The 15,398-nt window shown below is 35.3% G+C and overlaps 1 protein-coding gene across 6 annotated transcripts in view; it reads right to left on the bottom strand.

Moving 5' to 3' along the window:
* Positions 1–15,398, bottom strand: part of USP9X (ubiquitin specific peptidase 9 X-linked) — a 117,902-nt gene that overhangs the window by 78,397 nt on the left and 24,107 nt on the right. For all 6 annotated transcript variants that reach the window (XM_039888607.1, XM_039888615.1, XM_039888596.1 and 3 more), the window contains 3 exons: positions 6,317–6,570; positions 2,321–2,466; positions 162–241 (listed from right to left, as the gene is read on the bottom strand). In XM_039888607.1, the coding sequence (XP_039744541.1) occupies positions 162–241; positions 2,321–2,466; positions 6,317–6,412 (322 nt within the window). In that variant the 5' untranslated portion in view covers positions 6,413–6,570. The remainder of the gene's footprint in view (positions 1–161; positions 242–2,320; positions 2,467–6,316; positions 6,571–15,398) is intronic.

Genomic DNA, 15,398 nt, shown 5'->3' with positions numbered 1-15,398 from the left:
GAAGGCTGTTCAAAAAATATGAACCCTTGCTCTAGGTATATACCATAAGTCACAGCAATAAATCTTAGATGTTCTAGTCTAGAAATATATACTAAGTGTTTATAAGAGGAAAATAAGTCTTCAAAGATGAAGTGAAAGCACTTCTAGTAACATACACTTACCTTTTTTACTAAGATCAATAGCAGCTTCTAAAAGTACTTCTAATTCCCCTTTCGGCAAAACTGGAACCACCCAACGAGGCCTAAGAATTTCAAAAATATAAAAAGATGTTTACTGGTTGCACACTAAAAAAAGCACTAATAAATGAGTTACTAATTATAATTATTTATCTCACCAAGAAAATATTAAATATTAATATTAAAATATTAAAACAATGTTGGCAGAATATCTGCTTTGTCAGACTAAGTGTCATCTGTTGTCTCTGTAATGTTTTTAAGGAACTGTCAAACAAAAGATATAGCTATGAGAGAGGGAATAATAGAATATAAAATTACTATAATAACCAAATATCAATTAAATGGATAACCAATTGTTAGAGTTCATAAAAAAGTGCTCTTTCAGGATTCAGGTTAGAGGAGACATGATAAACCACTCAGTTGTCTTTAATTTCCTCACAAAGAAAAAAATTAGGTGGCAAATGGCTGATTTTTGTCTCAATTCATCATAACTCATCAACTTTTCCTGAAGGTTAAGAAAGAGCGGGTCTCCAAATATCTATGCCTCCACAGGTATCCTCCTCCCTCAAACAAGAGTGTAAGAAGCACCCAGGTGGTGCTTTCTCTGGTGCCAGTGGCAGTCCCAACCATCTAGGAGTCCATTCTTTACCTACTCCTTCTTCCTCACCACCACCCAACTTACCCATGGCTCCAATAACTCCCATTCTGACAAAAAGTGCTCCATGACCACATAATCTATTAGAAACAAATGTATACCACCTTTGTCATTGTTTTTATTTACATAAAAAATATTTATATTTCTCTTCCTGAAGATTTGCTAATATGCAACTCTGTCCTCGAGTCTGCGTAAGAAGTACACTTACTAAGAATCACCAGAAAAATACAGAAAAGCAACAGAACAACCTTTTGCCATGATGTTTCTGCTAGAGAATGGTCAGGGACATTATTTTATGTGACTATAACTTACTGTATACCATTACTACAGGCATCTGCCAGAATCACATTTAATGTAGTTTTTCAAATATACTGTTAAAAACAATGAGTTAAATACATATTAATAGGAAAACTATTAAAGATGAAGTGAGGAAAGCAAGTTACAAAATGGCATTATATTAAGAATCCCATATCTGTAGAAAAATCAATACATATGATAGTAAATGCAAAGATAATCCGGAAGACTATAATCTTGTTAGTAATTTTTGGTTGGGATGTGTGTGTGTAAGGAGAAAATTACATAAGACTTTCTCAACAAAATATTTGTTTAACAATGCATACATTATCATCAGAATTTAAAAATGCAAAGGGTTTCTACGCCCCTGCCATTATATACATAATACTGTTAACTGATTTTTAGAAAGTGAATACAACAAAAATACTTAATAATAAGGCAAGTGCCTTAAGCCTGTTTTCCTTACTTTCCTTTTTGGAGTTTGGGGGATGTGTCACACCTTCTTAGCACTCACTTGTTGAGCCCATGGCCTGGTGAAGACCACAGCCATGAGGGGTTCCCCAACGGTCTCTTCCCCTTATCTTCTTTAAATCATTTTCTTCCCTAGCATACAATTTCATTCTCTCAGTCTTCTCCCAACTAATGAGGCTGGAGGGGTCAGGTATGTTTGTATTACAAGTATGAAAATTCGTCCTCTGAACTGCCCCAAGATGAAGATCAAGAGAAACAAAACAGCTGAGAAGGTTAAATGCCTCAGACTAGTCCAGAGTTCACAAGGGGCAGGCTCTGAGGAACTCTATCTACTATGACCTGCTTTACCGCAGGGCCAAGCAAAAATTATCTAAGTTATCCAGTAACCTTAAAAACCAACGTACCAATTAGAAAAAAATCTCCATAAACTCTCAAAAAAGTAAATCACACGTACGGTTCCAATTCAGAAACATACCAGCTAGGTTAGCAACATTAATCTGAAAACCTTATTGACATTATTACTCCCTTTCACTTTTAGAATCCAGTAAGAAGCATGGGTTACAAGTACTTGACAATGACTAAGGTGTTAAGGCTGTATAATGAGGCAGTGTGGTGGTTACTGTCATATTCCTATACAGTCTTTCTCTTTTTCCTATCCACTACTCACTATGCCGAGAAACTTAGTTACTTCTATGTACTACCCACATTAACAAAATCTACTCACCTGTTGATCATATCATCCAACTTTGCCAGGTCAGTATGTGGAAATGCAGGTTCCTCATCTTCAAGCTGTGGTGGAGCATCACCTTGACCTTGTTCATCTGGGGGAGTTGCCGGGGAATTTTCGTTGGAAGAATCAGGCGATGAAGTCTTAATTAAAAATTAAATATTCCAGATTTAGGGTTCTATAACATATGTACAACATCTAATAATTCGACCAACACAGATTAGAGGAAAATAATGTAAAATTTTTAAAGAAGATTTGATCACTGTAAGCTTATGTTTCAGGCAGTCTCTGTGCCACTATGCTTTAAAATAATTTCATTTAACAGCCTAAGGAAGTATTCTGCCATTCAATAAATTTTTTTTTTTTTTTAATGAGACAATAAGTAATTAGCCCAAGGTCACACACCTCTGACTCTGTGGTCAGGATTTGAATTCAGGTCTAATTGTAAAGTCTGTGTTCTTAAGAACAATGCGTATCGCTTCTCTGCTTACATTTCCCATCTTATAAGCCCTGTCATGATAGAAATTATTACACAAATAGGAAACCGCATTTTACATATTAAAGAGTTTCTGACTTGTAGCTTCTATTTTTTTAATTTGAAGGGGAAAATTATTTTATTCTGCAATTTCTTTAGTCTTAAACCATTATCCAATTATTAAAATTTCACGATTATGGATTCTAAAATAAGTCATGTTATTTTCAACTAATATGGTTAATTTTATTTTGTCATTCTTCCTCTTTAGCAAGTTTTCTCTTTGCCTCCTACTTTAGCTGTGCATATTTACACTAAAATATGATAAATAAATTTTTATGACATTTAATTCTTAATTTAGAAAGATGGTGTTTTCACACTTTCAAATTAAAAGCAATCTAAATTTTAAGCTGACTTTCATTCATCTGTTCTTGAATTTTCTATCCATTGTAGGTCGATGGCTCTTTGAAAGAGGGCCCCTCTCATTATTTTAGTACCTATTGAATAATTATATAAGCAGATGCTTATACTGAAGAGAGCTGAATATACCATTGTTCTACTTACAAAGTTTATATACGAACCCATAAAGCTAATTTGCAACTAAATGGTGAACTTTTATATTTAAGATGGTGAACACTGTGCATATGCTATAGAGCTGGATTCAAGGTAAAAGAATCTATAGTACTGAATTCAAGTGTGAGAAGCCAAACAGAAATATCTGCATTTGAAATATGTAACTTAGGAAGTCGCTTTATGATCTTTTTAAAAGCCTTCTTTCCCTTGGTATGACAAGGGAAATATTATATATATGTTCATAGAAAATTGTAAAGACAAAAAAAAAAAAAAAAACCACAATTAAAACACCTATAATATCACATGAACAGATAAGTACCAATAACATTTTACATTATTTCCTTGCAATCTTTGTTCTGTGAGCTCCCCCCCAAATCCACTGTCTCTCTCTCTCTGTGTACACACACACACGTTGTGTGTATATGTATATATGTGTGTGTGCACGTGTATATACGTACATACGTATATATATATTTCAATAAAATTATGATTGTACCTGCTTAAGCCTGTGTCCCTTTCCATTCATCATTGAGTATTTCCCCACCTACCTCTTCTTTCTCACCAGAATCTTTTATAAAAATCAAGCAACATTTAGTATTCTGCAATATTTATTGCTAACATGAACAGAGCTGCAATAAATCTTTTTATATATAAATCTTTGTGTTCAACTTCAATTTTTCCTTAGGATAGGATCCTGGAAATAGAATTACTACAACACTACAAACTATTTCTTTTAGTGCTACTGATATATACATAATTATATATAGCCAAATTCCATTTCAGAAAGTTTGCATCATCCTAGCAACAGTACCCAAGAATGTTCACCCATAGTGCCTTTGCCAGGGCCTTTTCATTTATCAAGTTTTACTATATACTAGAGCCTAAAATTCTCTCCTGTGGGAACACCCTTTTTAAAAATATTATATGTTAAACTAAAAAAAAAAACCCTGATTTTAGAAATTCCTCTTGCACCAATATGTAAAAAGCATATTCCAAAAGAAAGCCAAAAGTTGGGCAGTAATTAATGTTATAGTTGCCTCTTCTTGGTCCAACAGTGTCAAATCTTGTGAAATACTAAAATGTTAACATTAAAGAGTAGAGAATAAGAAAATGAAAATGTGAGAGACCACAGATATAAATCAGAAAAAAAGATAGCAAAGATACTGGAACTTTACTAGCTCCTGGTTTAAAAATAGAAATCTTTGGCATCCAACCTTTTGACTATGTTTAAAGAAACCCGAATACTGGCTAACCAATTTATGACATGAGAAAGATAACTTTTGATGTCCAAGATGTGTGACCATCACTTAAGTACTTTTATGTCTTAAAAGTAGGAACTGAAAGAAAAAGAAAGTCAACATATATTTATGAAAAAAAAAAATTTAAAACCTGACTTGCTCACTTCTCTAAAATAGCAGAGGGAGAAAAAGAAAGGGAGGAATAACATGCTCAAAGCTCTTTTCTATCACACTTGTAATAGAGAGACTATCTAATCTATTATAGCTGAACAATGTAAGAACTTATCCTCGAATGACAGATATTAAGTGTATACCTTACAATAACAATACTTTTGCCTAAAAACTTGTCCATACAGAATTCTACATAAGCATGTACCAATTGTAAGCAGCATGTCTGTGATTCACGTGCTTATCACAATTTTCATATGTTTGTCTCATTCAGTTTAATATTTCCCAATTTAAAACTGTATACATTAGAAAAGGCTGAAAACCAATTATCTAAACTCCCACCACAAGAAATTAGAAAAAGAACAGTAATCTAAATCCAAAAGAAGTAAAGGGAACAAAAATCTAAGGGTAAAAACATATAAGTAGGGAGGGGGGAGAGAATTAAAGCCAAAAATTGGTTTGAGGGAAGGTTTAATGAACTTGATAAATCCCTAAGAAAGAGTGATCAGAAGAGAGAATACAGATTAGCAGTATCCGAAATTAAAAAGCAGATATTACCACAGACCCCGACATTCAAAATGGACAAATTCCTTAAAGACACCAAACAAACAAAAATCCAGATTTACCAAAGATAGACACAAAGACACACCCAGAAAATTCCCCTATTAAAAATCAAGTTGGATCTTGCAATCAAACCCTTTCCGCAAATAAAACCCCAGGCCAGATGGTTTCACACCAGTAAAATCTTCCAAATGATTAATGAAGAAATAACAGAAATCTTACACAAATTCATCCAGAAAATATAAAAAGAATATCACCCTATGAGTTTGGAGAACAGCATAAAATCTTGATATCAAAATCTATTTTTAGCTCTTTGCAAACATTATTTCACTTGATCCTCTTAACAACTTTATCAAGTTGTTATATTCTTGTTACCTCCATTTTACAGATTAAAAGCTAAGGCTTAGAGATTTTACATAATTAACCGAGTCATAAAGCTAATATGGTGCAAAGCTTAAATTTGAACACAAGCAACATGACTTGAATCCCTTCCCTTAACCATAAGGTTCCAGAATTGACACAGGGATTAAATACTTAATTTTAATGATGACTGAGAGTATAAGACACCAGAAAAAGATGGGCCACATACTCAAGTGTCACCATCTCCAATACTTGAGCTTTCTTGTTACTGTGTAAGACAGTAACATATTTACTTTTCTAAAATAAGTTTTATGGTTATTTCACAAATTATTCAGAACATGCTCCATTATTTAAGTATTCTATAGTATAGCGGTCCCCAACTTTTTGGTACCAGAGACCGGTGCTCCTATGATAATCTAATGCCTGATGATCTAAGGTGGAGCTGAGGCGGTGATGCTAGCACTGGGGAGAAGCTACAAATACAGATGAAGCTTCGCTTGCTCACCTGCCCGCTGCTCACCTCCTGTGTGTGATCCAGTTGCTACCACGGACCTATACCAGTCTGCAGCCCAGGAGTTGGGGATCCCTGCCATGCTTTAAGTAATATCTTAAACATCCTACCTGATTCTGTTGAGGAGGGGGCTGAGACTGTCCATCAGGAGCCTGGCCCTGGTTGTCATTCCCTCCTACTGGAGAGCCACGAGTCGTGGCTGTCATACTCGACACAGGGCAGATCTTTGCAATTTTGTCTGCTTATGTAGTTGTCTTGAGGAAAGAAATTATAGTCCACTTATAGAAGATGAAGTACCAGCATTTGTTAGTCTTAAAAAGCTCCAATTCAAGAATAAACCATCTTGCAGAGACCATTGCATAACCTACAAGTAGAAGAAAAAAGTACATTTGTTTTAGATATAAAAAACATGAATTAAGGAACTGTTCAAATTTAAACTAGTGAATCTTAGGAGAAGGTGGCTATACAAATGAGATGGCAACAAAGTGAAAAGCTAAAGTTTCATTAATACTATATTCAACTTAATGAACTAATAATGGTACATCACCTGTTATATCAAGAAGACATAAAGATACAGTCTTATATTTGTTTTCTCCTGGGATTCCAAAGACATCACACCAAGGTACTTAGTTGCCATTTTGATTCAATTATGGAATGGCAAAAACAACACCTGTCTTCAATTTGCTAATGCCTTAAATACACTGTAAAAAATGTGTATACTCAAGACATAAACTAAGGTAATAAAATCTGATTTTAAAGACATCTCAGGAAGGAGTGTACAACTAACATTCGTCACTGGTACTAGAGCATTATAAATGGTTTTTACACAAGCTTACAAGTGGTTTTAACAGAAACTTTAAACTTTGGGGAAGTTTTTCTTTGGAGAGGGTTCAAACTATATACTACCTACTACTACTATTCCAATACAACCAAATTTGAAAAGTGACCCTGACTTCACTTTTGGCAAGGTTTTGGCCACAAGCACTTCCATAGCTATGACAAGGCTACAGATCCCAACTGTTTAACAATGGAATTCTTCTTTGCTACCTGACAAAGGAATATAGGGGAATGCCACCAAACCCTCAATTCTATATTCATTAGACCAATAGGCCTCATTCTTAGCTGCACAGTAAAATCATCTGAGGTGCTTTAAAACAAACCAATGTCCAAACCCCATTCCCGACTGAATGAATTACAATATATGTGAGTGAAGCCTAGGTATTAGTACTTTTCAAAAAAAACTTCCTCACTGTGATTGATTCTAATGTTTCACAAGATTGAGAACTTTAGCTCACTGGTTATATGTATGTATTTTGTTATACATAAGGTAAACACACTTCCCATTTACTTCAGAACAGTCCAATATTCACCTCCTAACAAGATTTTGTTTCACTTGTCAATTGGCATAAAAAGTTTAAGACTGATAATATCAAATACTGATGAGGTTAAAAACAGACAGAAGTAGCATAATATATTGCCAGGAGTAGGACAAGTTGGGGAGAGCGAACCCCGAGGCACACCAAAATTAAAATGGTATTTTAAAGGTACATCTTTACAGTTTACATAGAATCTGTGGCATTTCTATAAATCAGAAAACCAAGGCTCTAAGAAATGATTTGACCAAAGCACAGGTAGAAAGTTAACAACTCTTGAATTAATTCTATCACCCTGTCCACTAAACCAGTAGTATCTCTCAAAGTCTTTCCAGGAAACCCAAGGGCAAATAGATAAACAAAATACGGTATATACATACAATGGAATATCATTTAGCATTAAAAAGGAAGGAAATTCTGGCATATGCTACAACACGGATGAACCTTGAGGACATTATACTAAGTGAAATAAACCAGTGTCAAAGAGATATTCTACGATTCCACTTATATGAAGTACCTATAGAGACAAAGTAAAAAGGTGGTTACCTGGGGCTGGGGGAAAGTGGGGAATGGGGACTTATTGTTTAAGGGGTACAGTTTCAGTTTGGGAAGATGAAAAAGTTCTGGAGATGGATGGTGGTGTGGTTGTGCAACGATGTGAATGTACTTAATGCCACCGGAACGGTACATTTAATGTTAAAATGGTAAATTTTGTTATATTTCCCCATGATCAAATCTATCGATCTATATACAGATAGGTATATATAGAGAACTGACTGTTCTCTTGCTTTGCAGTACTTTAATGTTTCAAGATCATTTGAGTTAAAATATTTTAAAATTAGATGTTTTGTTTATGCTCAACATTCTTCCATTTATATGTATTCCCAAAACCTCCATCTATAGACAAATCAAAAGTCAAGGGATAAATTATTCTAGACAAAAGTATTCTGTGGATAACTAAGGGACTATCCCTATAAACAAAATAACTTTCAGGTACATGTAAAGGTGGCAGTGTGTAACCCCTCATCTAAATAAAATACCTTTCTTTCAAACCACAGAACTAAATCATTTCGTATTCCACTGGCAAAGCTTCAAGCTGCTTACCATCCCTCTCCCTGTCTCATCTGTCTCTTGGTTTCTTAGTTTCTTCTACCTGTCAAGTTCTCTCCATTTCTAGATTTCCAGTACTTACTAAGAAAGTATATCAGGTCTCGACACAGCATACTCTGTTCTATTCTATTTTGAACAGCCATCTCTCTATCACCACATAAAAACTGAATTTCTTTTCCTCCATATGCTAGGTTGAGAGATTAAGAGTAAGAAATAGGTATGGAGCAATCGAAAATAATTTCTGGACTCAAACATAATTCTCGTTCAAAATCCCACCCTCTGCTGCTCACAAGCTGCCTATCTTAAAGGTAACAATCACTATCACAATTTTTCCAGTTCTTTAAAACTGAGATGCTACCCAGAAAAATGCCATGAGAATTATTTTAATAAAGGTGTTTCACGAATACTAAGCACACAGTAATTTTCAAAAAATAGAATTTTCTTTTCCCTTTTTATACTGTACTGTGCAGGGTTCTTGAATATTTGAGGAAAGAACTTGAATATTTTAAGATATAATTTGGAAAGGTCTGAATGGAAAAAAATTATCAAAGATATGCTACAACTAAGTTATTAAGAATACCACTACTACAGTTCTTAACAAATTCCATTTAATCCACGTGGAGGAAACAAACTGGATTCCCAAGTGAGAATCACTCTTCTTTACTTGATTTAAAGCAGTCTCAAGGCTCTCATAGGAGCTTGTTCTCCAAGTCACAGGAATTTAGGGACACCTAGCAGGGCTAGAACAAGCTTTCTATTAAGTCAAAGCAGCAGTATCTTACTTGCAGAACTAAAATACTCAATAATTATTCAAACCATGTAAAATTGGACACAAATGACAACAACTTCCTATAGGAACACACGAATTCAACAAGTCACAGTGTGAAAATTTACTGTATGAAGTTAAGTTTTACATAAAGCTTAAAAGTGTTATTTTTAGAAAAACAACATTACTAACAGTCACTATTCTCCCCCTCGTCCCCTTCATTCACATTTTACTGGAACACATCTTAGATTTCTGCAATACAAAATGTAAACAAAATGGCAATATTAGATTGACTTTAGAACACACACAGCATTTTTCCACATTCAAACTTAGCATCTCGACATCGTCCAAGATGGGAAAAGCCATGACCTTTACCTGAATAAAGGTTGGCATTATGTTCTTTTAAATAACCTAAGTACGCGCTAAAAGCAGCAAACCATTTATACTTAAACTTTGCAGAACTGAATTTCTCTAGCAGTTTTCAAGTTGGAGGTTGTTAATACTGGAGAAACCCTCAGGACAAAGAACGGTCTTTCTCTACCCAGTCATTATTCCCATCTCTGCTCAATTGTTCCCTATATTCTAGAATCTCTCTTTTAATACAACACACTGAAACCTTCCACAATTCTGTATATATGATACTAGCATACTTACAGTTCCCTCTCTTTGTAAATTTTCTTTTGACAAAAAAAAAAAAAATATGTTTAAATAAAAACTCAAAGCTGAATCAAGAAATATGTGCTGAGCATCTACAATGGGCCACATTTTAAGCATAAGGGAATATGACAGTGCATAGCAGGCAAATCTCCCTGCTCTTATGGAACTAATATTACAGATTGAGGATAGAGACAATAAGCAATCGACAGCTAGTCCAACATTCCAACAAATTATTTTTTTTACTGGACATCAAAATGAGTTGAGTTTCTTAGAAAACAATCTGATAGACCATCCTTAAAATCATCCATAGAAATTAACTTGTGAATTTTACCTATTCTGGTTTTACATACTAAAATCAAAAGGCGAAATTACTGATTTTTCTTCCTTTCTATTAATGCACTTTCTATGTCTCATATCCATTAACCCTTGTTTTCCCCTTCTTAAAATACTTGACTCTCCAGAGGTGAGAGAAGCGAGCTGTAAAATACAAGCTGTGCTTAATCTTTACCAGACACTAGATCACTACACTTCTCTACTAATGACAAAATTTAAACTTTAATTATAACTTAGACAATTATTTTGTAATTAATACACTAGCAGATAGAACTTAAATTATGCTGATTTAAAATTTTAATGTGAAATGTATAAAGATTCTACCTTTATTGTAATCCCATATGAAGCATCTTTTTAAGTACTAAGCTTCATTTCAAAATAACTACCATTTGAGTATGAAAATATTTTTAAGCCACTAATACTTAGACATTTTTGAATTTTTAATTGTAATTTCTATTGTTATGACAGATTCATATGCTAAAAAGGCAGTTTTTACGTACTGTTGTACAAAAGGAAAGTATCTTATCCTATATGATAGTTTTTCTACCACAACATGAGAAATGACACATACAAAGTATTGCAGGTTTGACACACTTCATGGACACACAGAGAAACTGCTCAAATCCCAAAACTGTATGAAGCAGAACACAAAGATAACAAAAAATAGTTATGTGTAGACATTCTGCTTGGTATCTGGACTTCTAGGTTTCTTTTTTCTAATCCCTTCTAAGAAAACGCATTGAAATATGAGGGGGAAATAATTACTCGGGGATAATCCTGACTCTAAATTTTAGATAACCTCATTTGCAAACATTGCTATTGTATTTAACTATTTAACAATTTATTTTCACTTGTGACACACTCACAATCAATTATATTCAGAGACTACGATCCATAACCACTCTAGCAAGGCAAAATAGGTTTCAGTATTTATACTCTTCAAAAAATTTTGTGGACTTGCTGGTCCATTTCATTCAGTTTCCCTGTGGCTCTACGATTCTGCATCAAATTACAATGTGTGGAGTTTTTTCCCCACACCAAGCAAATTCTCTGCAACACCAGCTGAGTTTCCTACAATTCAACTCAATTCTGACACTATCTGCTTGGATGGAGATAGCATCAGATCCCACAGGTTAAGGGCTCAGTCCCACAAGACTGTCACCTGTGCTTCTTACTAGCTATAGATTGGAGGTTTCAAGGTTTAATTTGCTAGAACGAGTCACAAAACTCAGAAACATTTGCTTACTAGATCATTGGTTTATTATAAAAGGATATAGCTCAGAAATAGCCAAATGGAAGAAATGCATAGGGCAAGATATGGGGAAAAGGCAAGGAACTTCCAAGCCCTCTCCAAGAGGGCCACTCTCCCCAAATCTCCACGAGTTCACCATCCTGGAAGCTATCTGAACTCTATCCTTCTGGGTTTTTATAGAGGCTTCATTACATACACACAACTAATTGGATCGTAAGTCACTGACAATTTAACTTAATTTCCAGCCCCTCTCCTCTCCCCAGAGGAGGCAAGAGGTGAGGGAGGGGCAGGACCGAAAGTACCAACCCTTCAATCACATGGTCAGTACCCCACCCTTAACCTTCCACTCCACTAATTAACATAATAAAAGACATCTTCAAGGCTCTCCACACTTGGGATGATTCCAAGGGTTTTAAAAGCTGTGCCAGGGAACTAGGATGAAGAACAAATATATTCGTATTATAAATCACAGCATCACAGGCTCCTTTCCAGTTCCATCTTAATTTATACATTACTCTAGAAAAGTTATGAGCGCTTATGTATCAGGCACACTAGTAGGTGCTTTATTTGTATAACTTCATTTAATCATCAGGATACCTATCCCATGGCTATCAGTACAATTTAACAGAAACTGAAAGATCAAGTACATGAGCCTGTCCAAGATGGCAGGTGGCCTCTGTTAAGACTCCAAAGCTGTTGTTGACTCTTCCATTATACCCATGAAGATTCACCATAGCTCCCAAGACAACGATCTTTCTAAATTCACAGGGGAAGAATTAATTAAGAGGGAAAAAACGGGGGACAAAGATTAAGAGACTGTTCTTTCTCTTAAAAGCATGCTTACTGTCAAGCTTGCAACCATCCCTTCAATCATGTTTTACCTTTTTACATTAGAAATGATCACTGAGTCTTATTAAAATGCAAACCATATCATGTCGTAGCCCTGCTTAAAAATCTTCAAAGACCAGGATAAAGACCAAAATACTTCTCTAATGGTCTAAAGCTCCTCAAACACCCAACTCCAGTCTCAATTTGCAACTACCCCACTTGTTTTAAGTCCTGTTCAACTTGTCTTCTCCTTGTTCCTTCAAAATGTACTCCCCTCATGCTGCCTTACTCTGGGGCCTCTGCACAAGCAGTCTTAGTTTTTCCCACACTGATTCATCAGTTCTCAAATCTGACAGACTCCATCAAGTACCGCAGGTCCTCGAATAACCTCACCATCATTTCCTTTTAACACTGATGATGATATAAACTCTTCTTTATGTCAATTAGCCTATGGTAAAACTGGGTTTCATTATATGTGATTTCACTTAAAGTCACAGAACCTAGCAATGACATTAAGTGAGGACTTACTGTTATGTACTCTTGAGGCTCTCAGAGTCAGCTGTACCTTTCTTTCATAGCATCTGTTTGATGATCTCTATGCCTACCAAAAAATTAAAGCTCTGTAAGGACAGAAGCTGTATGAACTCTGTTCATCACTGAATCCCAAGGATTCACTGGCACACAAAAGGTGGGTGCTCAAAACTAAAATGGGGGAGGGGGACAGGGAGAGTAGTAAAAACAAAGTCAAATCCTCTCCCTTTTCATCTCCAACAATTCCTCTTTTATGATGTGTCCAATGTTATCTTTTCCACTCCCACTCCTACACTCTAGGCTAGACTCCAATTTTAAACATCCTGGCTGGTCTCCACACTACCAATCTCTTTAGTATGTTAATACTAAATTAATCTCCCAACACTTTCAAATCTCTGAAACAGTTACTGGCTTACTCCTCTCCACCTTTTACATAAGAACTGTTATTCAAGGTCATTCGCAATCAGCCCTAACTTATTTTTCCAATGTCACCTCTCAACCCCTTCCCCAATTTCAATACTATCAGAGCCAGGCTGACATACCTCAAATTTTAAATAAAAATTTTCTTATTAATAGTGATTAAAATAGCTAACATTTGAGTGTTTGTGTCACACACTATTCCAAGTAAATTATATGTATAAATTTATTTAATCCTCAGAACAAGCCTATTGTTAGGCCACTTGGGAGTAAAGAAACTGGGGCAGAGTGAATAAGCAAAGTGGAAGAGTCAGGATTCTAATCTAGACAGTACTAGCTCCAGGGGTCTACAGTTTTAACCGCCATCCCATACATCAATAATGCTGGAAGATAAAGAAAAAATTACCATTAATCTCACCATATCCCCACCTCCAAGATATATTCTATCATTTTTAAAGCAGAAACATATTTTATGAAACTGGACTTTTCACTTAATTTTCATTTTCTCATGTTAAGTATTCTGTGTCATCATTAATGGCTACAATCCAGGCTTTTCTTCTGAAACACAAGAGTTGTATTCCTAAGAAATAGGCATAATCCAAAACCATGTTATAAAAACTATTGTTCAATGATGAGATGAGATTTCGCATTACGGAGTTTGAAATGAAGCAAGTTATTTTCAATAGCTGAGTCCACTGGTCTAAACCTAAGTATTCCTAAACAGTGTTAAAATGTAGCCTTTGCTCAAGAGTAATGGCCTATCTTCTCTTAGTTCTACCAGGACTGCCATTATCATTAGCACAGAACTCATCATTGTTATTAAACATTAGGATAAATTAACCAAAACCAGTCAAAGCAGCTATATTAAGTACAACTCCCCTACCCCAGTGTGATGCTAGTTCACAACCAAACACTAACAGGCTAATGCAAATGAAGGTATTTAATTAATCTTTGTTAAATTCAAATATTATTACTTGAGCTAAATGCTCATTATTCTATTATCACCACTATTAAATATCCCCTCCAATTTGTCACTACCATCAGTATTTATAGCCACTGCTACTTCCTATAGATAACTTCCCTACAAGTTGCCACAAAAGAACTGCATACTGCATTCTAAATTCTTTGTGACAGCAGAAATTTATTCATTTAGGAATGCTTGGTAAACACTCTTATTCAAAATTCCTCCATACTAAGTGTCTGTCAAGTCATAGGTACACAATTAGGATATTGGAAGCTTTTATATATCCATATAAAATGAATTCCAGCATTCTTCCCAAGGCATTTTCAACCATGAACTTTTAAGTGGCTGTAGGCAATGAGTAATTTTAAGTTAAAAACGACTTCTACAATGATGGCATCAGAAGCTCTGTGGACACTCTACAAAATGAAACAATCATTAACTGGTGAAAATTATTTTTAAAAATGCAGTCTTTAAAACATTTAAAAAACATTTTAAACAAAGTGTACTAAGGGTATTTAGTAAATGAAGAAAACACTCATTCAAGAATATCTACTATATCTCAGTAAGAATAGAGTCTGTGGCATTCCGAGCCAGCTCAGCAGGACAGATACTCCATTCCAGATTGGTGCAGCCATAAACACAGGACTCTCTCCCCGCAAGCTCCTAGTCAAGGTATTTCTCCAAGAGGAGAAGGCAGCTAGCTTACTGCATTATCCCCAAGTTTGAGTTGCAGAAGATCTACTACTGCAGGCAAGAGCAGCTGAGAGATCTGGGGTCTCCTTTTCTTCTATCCAGGCCCTAACTACAGAGCAGAAGCTGGACCCAAGTTCAGTAGGGAAGAATAATGCAGTCCTAATGACCTTTGTTCTATCTCCTTCATAGGGCCAAGGTTCCACGCCAGGAGACAAGCTAAGACCAGAGACTGTAGCTCCCACCCAGCACTCTGCTCAAGTGCACACCC

This window comes from Pteropus medius, unplaced genomic scaffold, assembly GCF_902729225.1.
Source record: "Pteropus medius unplaced genomic scaffold, Ma_sr-lr_union100, whole genome shotgun sequence".
NCBI lineage: Eukaryota > Metazoa > Chordata > Mammalia > Chiroptera > Pteropodidae > Pteropus > Pteropus medius.
Note: the sequence above shows the minus strand (reverse complement) of the source record. Positions and strands in the feature narration are given on the sequence as shown.